The following is a 15,413-nucleotide window of genomic DNA, read 5'->3' on the forward strand; positions in this document are numbered from 1 at the left end:
GTTAACTTCAGAAATATTATTCAGTCATTTGGTCTGGGCTTGCATTATGTAGAATGATCGCTTTCAGATGCATCCTCTGAACAGGTACAATCAGCTATGCATTTATGGAGTTACTTTAATAGCAGTATCTATCGCATTCACATCTGTGCTGCACATGTTCTTTCTGCTACCGCAGTCAAGAGCATAAAGGAAGGGAGAGTTATGCATTACTCTGTTCACTGGAAATGAACTCCAGAGGGGAGTATCACAGCAAGTGGAATGGCTGGTGAATTAGGAACGCTATGAGAAAAACACATTTTGGACAGACACAGCTACTGTAGAATAAGTAGCCACTGATATTCCACATACCTGTGCCACCAGATCCAATGTCAACCTGAATTTTTTTCAGAAGTAGATTAGGCATGACTAGCACTATAGGTTGGGAAAACAGCACCCAGGAAAAATGTGAGCTGACCAGCTCATGAATGGTCCCCATCCCTGTTCTGCAACTTCATGAAACTTGCTCTAGTGGAAAAAGGTACCTGCATAGACTCTTCATATGACCCAGGAAGCTCTTGTTATCTAATTAAAAAGTCTTGATGTAGTGTGAAGCTACTGGGGATTATGTATAAACAAAGATGAAGTCTTCCCAATTCATACCATGCTCACTAAAAAAGTTTCAGATTTGAAAGTGCTTCAGTGCAGTAGTTCCCGTATATTGTTCTTAATATTATCTATTATTTGTTATCAATAAATTTCTGGGAAAAGGAGCCACAACTCAGAAGGCAAGAGTCTCAGGTACAGGATACATCTTTCAAGTGGCATGGACACATTTTTGTTCCATCTTCTGTGTGGGGAGAAGGAACTCAGAGGTGGTTTCAGATGTACGGCACCTTGCACCTTTGGGCATCCAGAGCACACAAGGAGAAGAAGTGGGTTCACAAAAGATACAGCTATTCATCAAGAGTCTGGTCTTGGGCTGGTGAAATGTACATATTAAGACACCTTTCTGCAACCAAATCAGAATAATATTTGTATAAATAAATATTTGAATGTGGAGATCACTGGCAACACTAACCAGTTTTTGCTACTCCTAAGTAAAACCTAAGTGAAAGAGGTCAGGATGAGACTTCACTGCAAAGGCAATACAAACACACAGGATTAGTGAATGTCCCAAAATGAAAACAGGCAGAGCTTAGGATACTTATCATGTCCTTGCTTCTTCAGCTAGAAGATGGAACTGGTATTTAACTAGCTCACCCTTAGGGCCAGCCCATCCCCTGTGTACTAATCTGCTTTGGTTTCTATCCCTCTTTCCTACCACCACAAGCTTACCTGCATTTAATCGTTTCTTTGGGGTTTTGAGGCTCCGGCACCTGCCACTGGCAGAGCTGCTGTTCTCGCTCATGGAGTCCTGCGCTGAGGAGGCACTCCCCGTCGCCTCGCTGTCCCTCATCATGCTCTCGTAGCCGCTGCTGCCCCCGCTGTGGTAGAAGAGCGCTGTTTTCCCCATGGCAGGGGGCAGCTCCCCGCTCAGGACACTGCTGTTGTCGCTCCCATGGCCGCTGCTGCAGCGGTGAGGCTTCCGAGGAGGGGTGATCTTGCTGTAAGGTGAAGGCAGCATGTGAACAGCTGGCTTCTCGTCTCCAGGGAGGCCCCCACGTTCATCTGTCTCTAAGCTTCCCGGCAGCTGTACGCCTCTGGCACTGGTGCTCCCTTGGAGCAGCTCTGAAATCCGCCCATTGACAGCTCGAAGGGGCAATTTGGAAGCAAGGCTGGAGCCCCGGCTTCTGCTGAGGGACTGCATTGACCAGGACATGTTCTTCCCACTTGGGGGCAAACTGGAGCTCTGCCCTACAGACTGAGGCAGAGACTTGGTGGAGAAGCTGAGCGTTTTGGTGGCAGAGGCAGAGAGGCTGCGGGCCTTGGGACTTGCCAGCAGGAGCTTGCTGACAGCAGAGATCTTTGACTGGCTGGCTTTTGGGGAGGCACCTGCCGACTGGGAGAGGCCCGAGTTGGTGGGTGAGGACATGGCACTGCGGCTGAAGCTCCTTCCAGCCCTAGGCATGGTGGTGTCTCTGCCAGGGATCATTTTGGAGCTCACAGAGGACAGACTTTCCGCTCTTTCCAGTGACAAACACTCATAGTGGCTTCCTGTGGACCTCCCTAGGGAGTTGGTCCTGCTGGCAAGCTGCTCCAGCTTGGCACTGAAGAGCTTGCTGCTGCTGTTGCTGCTATCTATGCCAGGGCCTTTTTGTTTGGCATTCTGCTCCTCTGGGAAGCTGGCCAGGAAGGACACAGGCTGGCTGGAGGGACTGCTTGTGGTGCTGCTGGCTGCACTGTGCTGGGGGCTGGCTCTGTTCTTCTGATCCAAGCTTGACTTTCTCACAGGTGGCAGAGGAGGAGTCCCTTTGGGACGAGTGAGTATGCAGTGTTTGGGAGAGGCTATTTTCCTGTCAAGACTAGCCTTAGAAAACTGGGGAAGGGCAGAAGAACTGACTCCAGTGCTGTCAGTAGAAGTAGGATGGAGATGACAGTCAGATTCCTCCACCTTGCTTGCCTTTGGGAGCCCTCGAGGGAGGCTACAATTCTTCAAGCCATCACTGGAATGAATAGGGCTTTGGGTTGCAGAGCCAGATGTTGCCACCTCACACCCATCCACAATCCTTTTAAGACTGTCAGATCCTGGGGAAATAGAGGTCTCCCCACTGCTGGTACTAAGCCTGTCTGTGGAGGACTGTTTTGTGCTGTGCTCAGGCTTGGCTGAAGCCGTGACTGTGTCAAACCTTGGCTCATCATTGCTCCCAGAGCTGTCCTTTTTAACATCTTCTTCTCTCTTCAACCAAGGGTCTTCAAATTTGATAACCTTCTTAGCAATGGATTCTTTCCCTTCACGGGGATGAACAGCCTTTGGGTCTGCAGTTCCAGCCGGTACAACATCATCAGTGTCTTGAGCTTTGAAGGAATTAACAGCAATACATGGATACAAGGTAATGTTTGTCTTCATTGGGATGTAGCCTTCACAGCTGCTAAGACTTGCTGTGTTTTTGATTGTGACAGTAGTTTTGCCTAGAGCTGATATTTTACAGCCTTTGATGGGTGGCACTTTGCTGAAAGCTTCCTCCCCCATTTCTGACAGTATAAGCATGTTGTCACTCACTGACTTCTGTTTGTCACTTACACAAATCATGCTGGCGCTTTGTATGGTGCTTGCAAACTCAGAGACAGGTGGCTCTGCCATTGCTTCCCCATGCCCATAGCACGCCTGGGCTATGAAGCTGTGGCATGACTGCTCACCGTCACTCCCCGTGCTCATTTCGCTCAACCATGAGCTGATGGATGAGCGCCTGCTGCCATCATCCTGGGGTTTGTCATCCAGACTCAACTTTGGAAGAGGAAGGAACTGTGTGATGCTGACTTCAGACACAGGAGCTGCACTGGAGTAACATTCAAGATCTTCAGAGATACTGCTAATAATACTGACTGGCCTAGAGCCAGAGGCCAAAGCCTGCACAGAGCAGTCACTGTTAAAACTGATGATACTAGTTGGGCGCCCATTGTCAAGGACACCACTAATGGTCAGTTCTTCCACAAGGGTGAACACAAGCTCATCCTCTCCATTTAGCTCCAATGGCTGCTGCACAGTCACCATGGTTGTGCTCAGAATCTCCTTCTTGGATTCTGGAGAAACACTTCGTTGCTGATCTTCATTGAGAACCATCTCTTCAAAATCCCCATTGTTGGACGACATTGATTTTTTCATAATCTGAGGGCTCATGCCTACAGGTGGGGTCCGGATTTCTGGCTGTAATAAAGATTCAGTAGATGTCATGGCAGGATCCTTACTCAGGGGAGCTGGTGGGGGAGTAGAGCTGGGCAGGACTCCTTTCTGTGTATAGACCTTGCACCTCTGGGAAGGAGAAGTTGGTGGCTTATACTCAGATGTCTTTGAGAGGCTTGCAATGCCAAGCCGGGGTGAACCCATTGGCCGAGGTTTGCCTTCCACAAATCCACAGGTGTTGAGCCCTTCTCTGCTGCTCTGCAAGCTGGTGCTGTGTGCTAACTGACAAGAGTTAAGCTCTTTACTAGAGCTGCCTGTTACACTCCTGGGAGAAGAAGGAGTTGAAAGATTGGTAAGAGCTCCAGAAGGAACAGGGGAGTGATTTCTCCTAGTTTTGCTGGGGGTTGTATTTGTATTTTCCTTGGCTTCTCTATCAGGATTCTGACATTCTGGCATTGTATCTTCCTTATCTGACTCTGGTAAGTGGCTAAGCTCTGCCAGCTGGCTTGAGACAGCGCACTTAGACGTCTGGTCTGAGCTAAACTGAGCAGGCATCTCTTCAAAAGGGAATTTGTCGGTCTCTTCACTGCCATCGATGCAATCCAGTCTCTCCTGGAGCTCTGCAAAGGTGTTGCACTTCAGGCAGTCTCTTTCAGATGTGCTGGGCCCTGATTCACTAATTTCCTCCAACCTGCCCTCATTTTTGGTCTTTTGCAGAGCAGGAACTATGGGAACAAAGTCAGGGGGACCCTCGTTATCTGTCAGTTCCTTGTCAGAAAGGGCAGTGCCATTGGGGCCAACGTAAATCACCGTGTCACATGACTGCTCACTGCTGGATGAATAATCAGGATCACTGGATAAATGCAAAATAGGGAAGTCTGGGTCCACAGTGTTTCTAGAATGGAAAGGCCTCAGCTGGGTTGGCCTCCGCATCCGGCCCTCCTCACAAGAGCTCTCTCCTCCAGAAGAACTTGATGTGTACTGCAACATGAGAGAGAGAAAATGTGTGTCTATGACATTTCAGCATTGCAAGCTGTTCCTTGCACAAACTGCATATACAAAAAATTCATGGTCACACATGAACTGGGAGATCTCTAAACTAAGGCACAGAGATCTGAGGCTGCTTATCTACAGTCCTAGAGCAAACACATAGCTATGTTCAATGGAGAACCCAAAGCCCAGCTCTGAGTCCCATTCAAAATCATAAGACTTAAATAAAAGTTACTAAAAAATGTGGATTAAGATACCTCCCTTAACTAAGCCTGACCAAATAAATCCGATATTTGGCAAAAGCTTTGCTGATTTTGTGTTCGTGTGTACATTTGTGTATTTGAAGAGGAGCAAGAAAACTCATTGCATATGACCCCATGCTACCAGTGTGTGGAACTGTATAACATGCACTCAGAGGTCTCTGGAGACACGGTGCTCTGGTGGTATGTGGACTGAACCCTTCATTTGTCTCTCTTCAATCAATTGACAATAAAAAAGCTTTTATCAGTCTGCCAGTTTAAATTAAATGCATAAAATTCATTCATTTTGTCCAATTCGCACCATAAGTTGCACAGAAGCAACTAGAACTCTCTAACATGAAAATTAATATAGTCCATCTTCACTCTACTTCTTGGAAAATCTATCACCCATATTTAGAAGCAGTAGGAATAAAAAGGTCATCAATGCTGGCATTGTACACAATTGGACACAATTGCTTATTTTGCTTCCACTCTCTCTGAGAAGCATACAGAATCTAATTCTTAATTAATCCAAATTTTCTTTAACTCTACAGCAGTTTCACTCCTTATTATTTCATTAGCACTAAAAGTACATAAAGGAAAATAAATGCTCCCTGACAGCTATATTATTAAACAAGGTCAGCTTACAAACCTGCTACAACAGATGTAGAAGTAAGTTCAGAAGTCTGAACTTACTCTTGTGCCTCTGAAGCTGAAGCATTTACTCTTCTGATACTGCTCTCCAACACTTGCCTAGGACAGAGTACATAAAACCCATACACCCATACACTTTGGAACTGATTGCTGATTTTATTACATGCTGCTCTACCCAGATAAGGATCCTCCACGATCCTTCTTCCTCCATCATTATAAGAAGGGAGTTACACATCATCTTACCTTAGTTTTCTTTTTCTTCATCCTGAGGACTCTTGAGGCAATCTGGATGGTGGAGAGCGTCTCAGCGTAGTTCCCCGCAGCGGCTGAAATGTGAGCTATCATCGTGGTGCGGCAGTTCATATTCCCCAAGGACTCTCGGAGCAACATGGTCAGCTTGCTGTCTCTGCAAAATAACATTAATTAAGGCTACATTAGCCAGCAAGGTTTCGCTTTGGTCATCATGATGTAACTTGGGTCTTGGCATGACATTTTCTCCTCTTTTTAGTGGAATCCTAGTTTCCTTCCTCAGGTTTGCACTATATTGTGCAGCTGAGCATGCTGAAAGACCCTGGACTACAATTCAAACTTCTTTTCACTTCCCACTTCCCCTTTTCTGTCTCCTTTTGGTCTCAGCCCTTCTCCATTGTTACCATTGCCACCAGAGAGATGCAGACCAGCACTGTTAAGGAGACTGTTAAGAAGCCACAGCAGCAAACATCAAACTGCTGCTCTTTTGAAGTGCACAGTGCACAGACAAACCCTGGCCCAGCTCTGGAGGACAAGAGGGTAATGGATTAGATTAGAGAACACAATTTTTTTATTGCCTTCTAGGGCATTGGGTAACTTGATATTAATAACAGTTAAATCACCAAAGTCAATTTTGGATAGTGCTGGTAAAATACAAACCAATCAAGCCTTCAAACTTCACATAATTGTTCTTTCATATTAGATCTTTTCTTTCACTGAGGCAGAAATCAAATTTTCTGTTCTTGCCATTTACTCTATTGTTCAGCATCAGATAGCTTTTGAAATGCTGATGCCTTATTGTGGGGCTGTCTGTGACTGGACTGAGAATATGAATTTTAACAGAATAATGGTGCATATATAATACTTTTAAGGTGGTCATCTAATCCTGTAGTCAGAAATGCACAATATATAATTTTTAAAGAGACCTTTGGCTCCATGGTGTAGAGGTCAGCTGGGTGGTTATTTGAGAAATGGCATTCTCTTGAAGTGTGTCTCCCCTGTGCTAAAGGTTGTGGATGATGATTACATACAGCTGGAAACAAAGACAGCAACAGCCTGATACTTATTTATACTAAAGGAATTGCATTTGCTGCTGTAGTGATGGTGATTCCTTCAGTGGCTATGGATCAGATTTTTGGGGCTCACTGTTAAATATCTGCAAATGACCTATGGTGCATGTGTGTCCTTGTTCATTCACTTGAAATCTCCAGCTCACAGGAACTCTGCATAAAGCTGCAACTGCTGGGAACTGAAGCTATGCCTGCTAGATGGGACCGAAGGGCAAACACCAAAACTCTTGGACCTCTCTTTTTGACTGAATAAACAACAGCATTTGGGCTGCAAATTTTGATGCAATAGCTCTGGAGAGTTCTCATCTCCTGAGGCTTCTAGTACTTGCAGTTTCAGCTTGACTAGAAATACTGAAAATAAAACATTTTTTTGTTTCAGGATTTCTGCTTCCATCTGCTCCAGACACATTGAAGACAGTCAAGTTTCTTTGAGAAGCAAACAAACATCCATAAAGACTGTACTGAGACAGCCTCACTCATTTCACTTGTGACCTAAGGCTGCTTTGAATCCACAGATCCAGAGTTACAAGGCTGCTGTGTCTCAGGTTAATGCCCCTCCATTCTATCATTGAATAATTAGGATGTCAAATTTTGTACATCAGTTACTGCCACTGCAGTGCAGAGTAACATGGAAATTATTAACATCTCACAGAAATCAATAGCAAGCCTTTAATTTGCCAGTGCTTCTATCATAGCAAAACATGAGACAACAGAGGAAAGTGCAGAAGAATACATTCTAAACATGTTGGTCCCCTCAGAATGCATAATCTATGCAGCCAGCATCAGCACTGAGGTATGGCTCTCCTAGAGATATACGCATCAGGAATGCAAAATAATCGGTGCCATCTGCCTTGTACTGAAATACCCACTTGCAAGAAGAATAACAATACTGAAGAAATACCTATTTATACTTTATCCTCTGATATGGATGAGAACTAAAGGGCAGATTTGTTAAGGAATAAAGCATGAATCTAGCAGTAAAAACCCCAGCTAGCACTGATATCTAATTTCAGGGTTTGTTCATTCAGCACAGGCTACATCTTGACTCTCAGCTTCACCTCGTACCCAGAGAAAAATAACTAGCCTCACATCACTACTGTACACTGAAAAAAAACCACAAAGAGGAAGTTACTAAACACAGATTTTTGACAAATATGGACATCGTCATAAGACAAGTTCAGCTGTTCAGGGTTCACTGACCCCTCACAATAACTCTCACCTACTAAGTTCTGAAGGAAAGAAAGAAAGAATATTAAAGAATATAAGACACAAAAATGTGTGGCCTAATTTTTAACTCACTCTATCCTCTTCAATTAAAATATTAGTAAAACATTCTGGATGTCTCACTGAAATTTGCTTGGCAGTCATTGTGAGACACAAAGTAGACGCTTTGTTGTTCTGGGTGCTGGCATGGTACTTTTGCTTGAAAAAAAACGGCTATGAATTATTTCATTAGCTCATTCGTGAGCTGTTATTTGAAAATGCAAAATTTTTTGTGAAGGCAGAAGTTTTACAAAGAGGAGGTCTATACTTCTGCACTGGAAAGGCATTGAGAAGCAAGACCTTTGTTGATCCTCTGACTCTGCAAACTAAACTAAGACAGGAAATTTTGACAGAAAGTCAGTCTGCTGCTCCTAGGTATATGTTGCTCGCTGTGTTAAGAAGAAGCTGGCTATCAGGAGGTCCCAGATTTCTCATAGCAGCAGAGTGAAATGCATCAATGTCTTCATGTCTTCATAAGAGAACTTCAGGAATGCTAATTGTCTATTTCCATTCTGCTCCAAAAGTAATAAAAATTATAGGTCAGAGCAACACAATGACTCCATTTTATGTACCTGTCTTCATTTTAAATTTATTTCTATCCCATCCACTAATGTTTTTATAGTTTAGGAAATTTACCCTAAACCATCATGATTATGGGGATATAAAACACACAAGAAATTGAAGGTGGGGTCAGGATACCACACTTCAGACTCCAAAGCCTGTATATCAGTAAGTCAATTCTGCAGTCTTTTCAGTACTTAAAAGTCATCTAATTTTTTTCTAACTACATCACTTAGTCTAACCAAATACATTACCTTTACCTGTAAACCTTTTCTTGACTAGCTTCTTAGACAATCATGGCTACAGAAAAAAATGCAACTAAACATTATTCATATATATATCCCACACAGGTAAAAACTAAAAATAAAGTATGTAAAGCTGAATCTCTGGGAAAGTCCAGAGGAAAGAGCCTTGTGTGCAGGAGACTAAACTCAGGTATCTCTATGGTGTATGTCAGCAGGTAAGGTACAGAGGTGCAGACTGCCAGGCAGAAAGCTTCAGTTCATTCCACAGAGTAGCAGCCCTCCATATGGAGAGGACCTCTCTCCTCTTCACTGTGCTCCCTCTCCTCCTTTGCTGCTTCCACCCTCTCGCATAACATTAGCTGCTGAAGGACTTACCTGTTTTCCTGCTGTTTTTCTGAATCTTTCAATAGGAACCCTAGGAGGTATTGAACCCCCGCAAAAGAGAGGTATGGCAGTGCTGCAATGAGCAGTGTTCTCTACTTCTCTTTGGAGACCACCATTCAAACTGGGATCAGTGTAAATTAGTCCTTTCACTAAGGAGGAAGACGTACATCTTCCTTTCAGTAAGAAGGAATGATGTAGATCTTCATGCTCCTCTTATACACATCTGTATTTCCCTTCCTTATGAATGATTAATTATACTCAGCTTCAAACAACACAGAATCTTATACTGAAGAATGAAGCACGTAATATCATGATACATGTCCTTTGGACACTGCATAAATCCCAGTCGCCTGTGTACATTTCATCAGTCTTTAATTTTGTGACTGGATGCTATTTTTCCACTAGAGCCCTGTCTCAAACTCTGCACAGAATAAACAGTGCTCACTGAATCGTAAGTTATTTAATCTTTCATTTAATTCTTGCCTTGCAATGTATGGATTTATGCCTTATTTACTGTTAGGACTATATAAAGTCTTCTGAATCCTGAATAACTGATTTTTTCAAAGGTTCTTTATAACTTTTTCTTTTCCCTGTGGACGTCATCAATGCAGTATCTGATGAATGCCTCTGAGGTGAGGCACATAATCCTTTGATAATACCTGAAACACTGAAGACTTTATTAAGTATAGGTGTTTGGTGTGAAGCACAGATCTTTCAGAGTATTGATCATTACACAGTCTTCATATTCAAAGTACAGCTAACTTTGACTTATCTTGAACAGCAAGTGAGGCAGCTTGTTCTCAAATCAAGATACCCAAAAAACCAGGAACATACAATTAGTAGTCCATCTAAAAATTTTAGGAACACATTGTCAGAACTAGTCTGAATAACTTTCAGAATAACTCCTTTCTCTTCCACAGTCCTCCATCCCATCCTCCATATGTTTATTGACAATGACAGCAATACACAGTCCTGATTCATGTCTAAAGCAGGTCCTTTACCTGCCTTGAAAAAAGATAATATTTGGGGATGGAAGGAGAACCCTAAAAGGAAAATACAGTATATAGCCCATTAATTCTGACATTTCCTGACCCTATAGCAATTGATTTCATGATCCAAATGCTCTTATTGCATGTATTTTATGTAATTTCATGTGGATTGTGGTTACACTTCAACGAGACATCAGCAAGCCTGGAAGATTCCAGTGTATCAAATAGTCTCAGCTGCTAAACTAGCTGGCAACAGCAGCTGGCTGCCACCTTTTGTTTGGACAAGAAGTAGAAAAGGAGAACATGACTTACAATTTACCAGGGGGTTTTCCCACCTGTAGAAAAACACTAAGACTTGGGAGTAACACACTCCTTTCCTGTACTGTAGGAAAGCTGTGCTATTATGTGTCCAGGTTCTTTATGACATGCTCTTCTCTGATCAGACAATCCTACACTCTTCTGTCAGTGTCTGTCTTGGGCTTTCCTCATCTAACCTTTTTGCTTGTTCTTATTCCCATACTGTGACACTCAACCCCAGTTCCTCCCCAAAACAGCTGGCAGAACTCAGTTTCATCCTGCAGTGGTCTAAGAAGCTACACTAGACTTTGCCATTCACCAGCATCACTGCTAGACACTCCTCCAGTGTTAAACTCCTCCTTTGTCCCCCTCTTCCTCCCACTGACATCCTCCACTCTCACTGTCTCACCTCCAATGCCTCTCTCCCCACTCAAGTTTCCCCCCCAGCTGTTCACTGACACCCAACAGAGGAACCCCAAAACGTGACTGTAATTTGGCATGGCTGCTGTATCATGCTGCCAGGTGAGGGGGCAGAGAATGGTCAGTGCCTTCCTGGATCTTCATCTGCCAGGTTCTCCAGCTTTAAGAAAATCTATGTGTTCAAACTGAGCTACATAGAAAAGAAGCAAATGGTAATTCCTTTTGTTTAGGGCTGCAAAACAGAATTCATTAATAGAAAATGAAGCAATAAGAATAAATATTGTGCTCAGGAAATTTGCAGGAATTTTTGTTGCCCAGCATTTCATTCTGTGTATGGGAGACACAAACACAAAATTGTTTCACAAAAAGGAGGCAATACTAGAGAGGAAGATCCAGCTGAAGTGTTGGAATAATGATTTTTCTGTGGAATTATTTACCCAACTGTAATATAATAATATATTGTTTTGCTTCCTGTATCCCTCCTCCCCGACTCCCACCTTGATAAAAAATATTTTCTTTGTTTTCCCTTTCCTCTCACCCCACTACTATGCAGATTTTGGCTATTCAATAACAACAGCAGCACCATCAGAAACAGAAATAATAACATTCCACAAGGGAGACAATACAATAGTACAGCTAAGCTTTAGGAAGTGCAAGAGAGCGTGTTTGTGCTCTCTATTAATCATATACCTTAGTGTCTTTCTAGGCACTTGGCCAAAAGGAGAAAGTTGTCGACTCCCTCCAGGTATTATTGTTACAGCATCAGATGATGTATGCCCTCAGGTGCCTTGTAATCTAATTATTTGTAGAGGTATGTCAAAGGGAAAAAATCTCAGTAACTATGACAGTCATTTTTGATCATGAGGTCTTAACTCAGCTCCTTAGAGCTGATGCACTGCTTTATTCACAGTAATAAATGTTTACATAACAAAGGAACCACATAAAGACTATATTTGGTTTTGGCTCTTACTGCATGGGAATAATCTCTACAAAGGACAGTTTATAGCTCATAAAGCACAAGCCCAGCAGTGGATGTTACAGGTGTGTAACAGCTGAGTTCACTGTGAAGCAGTATAGTTTGCTTTGTTATGTCTTTCCTTTCTGTTAATAATTTTGATAGAGAGAGAGGAAATGAGAGCAATGTGTGTAGGCACAGGCAAAATGAGTCCAGGTGGAGAGATAAAGCCCTCGGTGGTTCAGCCATGTAAGCCTGGCTTTGTTAGCAGAACAAAATGAGGCAGTTGAAGAAAGATGGGTAACGTGTTGGACTTTTAACCTGGGGAATTCTTCACCTGGTGAAACGAGGCATTGGGGAGACAATGGACTTGTTCCAGGTGGAAACTGACTAGTCTTAAAGGGAAAATGAAGCATAGTGGAAATTTCCACTGCCACTGCAGTTAGTAATCTTGTATGAGGTGCACTAGCACAACCCAGAACTCATGACAGAGGGGAAGGGAGAGCCAGCTGAAAGGACTATGCTGAGGGGACACTGTGCTTAGGTTCAGTACCAGGAAATTTCCACATCTGGAAGGGATCTGACACTACAGCAGTCAAGGGGTCAAGAGCAGGAAAAAGGTGTTTGCTGCATCCAAGTATGGGATTTATCTTCAATTGTATTACTACAAAATGCATTAAAAATGTAGGGGGATCCCCACACAATTGTTGTTTTTTAAGAGGAAATTTCATATTGCTGAACAATCCTTGTGCCTGTGATAACCCTTGAGCATGTGGCAGATGCACAAAAGTGCATCTTTTGTTTCTTTTTACTAAAGACAGAAAAGTAAATCACTAAGAGAAGGACAGAAACCCACTGGTGAGGCTGCACCTGAAATGAGTTCAGTTTTGGGCCCCTCACTGCAAGAAAGACATTGAGGTGCTGGAGAGTGTCCAGAGAAGGGCAACGGAGCTGGGGAAAGGTCTGGAGCACAAATCTCATGAGGAGTGGCTGAGGCAGCTGGGGCTGTTTAGTCTGGAGAAAAGAAGGCTGAGGGGAGATCTCACTGTTTTCTATAACCACCTGAAAGGAGATTGTAGCAAGATAGGGGTTGGCATCTTCTCCCAAGAGTCAGGGAACTACTCCTCTCACCATAAAAGCGGCTCATTCAAGAGCTGTAACTTTTGTATAAAAGTTGCTCCAAAGCTGATGAAGCTTAAATAGTCTTCAAAACTGACTATGAGTACCCTGTTATTCATAAATTACATTAAAGTTCCCCACTTTTTTAAGGTCTCACTGACTGATATCACAATAGAACTCTTTCCCAATAAAGCCATTGCTATCACACAACTCCACTTTTATCTTCACATATTAAAAAGTGCACAGTTTCTGACAGTGCCAGCTCAGCTCCAGGCTGGGCACCATCACACTAACCCTGAAGGCACCCAGAGAAAGACATCTCCTACATCTTCTCATTTCTGCCTTGTGCCAGCAGTGGAGCAGAATTCACACAAGCTTCACTGAAATAATTCAACCAACAAGAGAAAGAAGTTCCTCTCAGTCTTTGCCCCAGCTCTGTGAATTTTATGTATTTTGGTTCAGGTGTACTTTGCACTTTGGCAACAGCAAACTGAAGACATACCCTTACTTGCAGCTCAGTGTGTTACTCTAATGTTTAGAGAGTAGAGAGTAGTAGCTCTAATGAGAGCTCAGAGATCCAGGTGTAGCTTAAAGCCACAGCAAGTGCAAGTTTTGGGGTGGGAGAGAGGAGGTGGTTAGGAGTACAGCACTGCTGAGGGTCCATGATTATCTTAGAGAGAAGACTACACTGAAAATGGAGAAAGTGATCCCTCTCCCCTCTGTATTTCAAATCTCAGCACAGAACCAAACACCATTCCCAAGCAGCCATTAAAAACATCCAAACAAAGCTCAAATATAAGCAAAAAAAAAAAAAAAAGAATCCTAGTGGTCTGTCTCATTACAGTGCCAGCTCCTCATAAATTCTAGCTGAAAAACAGAAACTCAATTAATCCAGGGAGCAATTAGGCTCAGAAACTCTTTGTTAAAGCCAGATTCCCCAAAATCAGCAATGTCAAGGAATCATGCTTAATAAGTAGACTGTGATTTACATGAGAAAAAAAAATAAATAAAAAAATCCTGCCATTAAAACCAATAATAATCCAGATTTTAAATAATTTAGGAACTCTGCACTTGGCTAGGCTAACTTCTACCAAGATACATTAACAAAGGGAAGGAAAATGTCTTCTCTCTCCCCATGTCCCTCCTTCCTTGGCTCCCTTACTTGCAAGTATTATGGCAACCACAAGTTTGGTTCAGCTTATCTGTATGGTTTAGTTGCTTTATATGAGAAGACAACATAGCTGCTATGGAATAGCAACTGGAGCAGCTTAGGATCCTGCCTGCCTCTCCTCCAGACTGCCTGTGCCCTGACAGTGCAGCAGGAGTGCTGGGAAGGGAAGGGTTGGAATGCAGCTGAACAGCACCTGTGCCTCTAGGGCAGTCATAGGGAAAACACATAGCAAGAAAAAGTGTGCAGAAACATTCCCTGACAATCTGCTGAGGACACATTCTGGAAAGCACCTTCACACCAGCCTTTGGGTGGCTAATATGAGCAGAAGCAGAGCAGACACCCGGTGAAGGCATTTCCGCCACCGCTGCATCAGCATGAAGAGAGATGAAGACACTCCTCTCCTTGATTCAACATTCCTTCCAGCGCTGCTGCCCCCAGCTCCCGCTGCCCTTCCGAGGGCCAGGCAGTGGCCAGACTAAAGCAAGGCTCTCCACTCTGAATTCTAGGGGCCAAGCAAAGGGCCTGTTTGTCAGGTGGCCTCAGCTCCCTGCAGCCGAGCTGCTGCCAGTCTCATCGCTGGGTCACACAGGCTGAAGAGCCTCTCCAGGGGGCAGCCGCTGCAGAGAGGGCAGGACAGCAGCATCCTCAGCCCTCTCTCGGTGCCAACAAGCACCTGCCCGCCAGAATGGCCCGACTCCTGCGTTACCCTCACGCCAAGCAGCTCGGGGACCATTTCGGCTGCGGCCCGGTGAGCAGCCCGTGGCAATTTGGAGCGGGGACAGAAGGGGACAGCTGGCTGCCCACGGAGCACGGCCCGGGAGGAGCTGCCCACGGCCGCACCCTGCGGCACCGAGAATCAGCGCTCTGCCCTTCGCTGCAAGGAGCGTCGGGATTCAGATGTACCCAGGGGTGGAATACCAGGGTTATTTCCTCAAACGAAAATTAACTTCAAATGTTTATAATTGATACATGAATATTCATGATCTTTTGTGAGGATTTCGTAATTACTTCATTCTGCTTAGGCTCATTTGATCTGCAGTAGCGACA

General features: G+C 43.9%; 1 protein-coding gene across 1 annotated transcript in view; it reads right to left on the bottom strand.

Moving 5' to 3' along the window:
- The window catches only part of KIF26B (kinesin family member 26B), a 276,267-nt gene that overhangs the window by 15,051 nt on the left and 245,803 nt on the right, over window positions 1-15,413 (bottom strand). Inside the window, exons 11-12 of the mRNA XM_058836915.1 lie at window positions 5,887-6,049; window positions 1,315-4,741 (exon numbers count right to left, since the gene is read on the bottom strand). Of these exons, the coding sequence (XP_058692898.1) occupies window positions 1,315-4,741; window positions 5,887-6,049 (3,590 nt within the window). The remainder of the gene's footprint in view (window positions 1-1,314; window positions 4,742-5,886; window positions 6,050-15,413) is intronic.

Source organism: Poecile atricapillus, chromosome 3 (genome assembly GCF_030490865.1).
Source record: "Poecile atricapillus isolate bPoeAtr1 chromosome 3, bPoeAtr1.hap1, whole genome shotgun sequence".
NCBI classification, from domain to species: Eukaryota; Metazoa; Chordata; class Aves; order Passeriformes; family Paridae; genus Poecile; species Poecile atricapillus.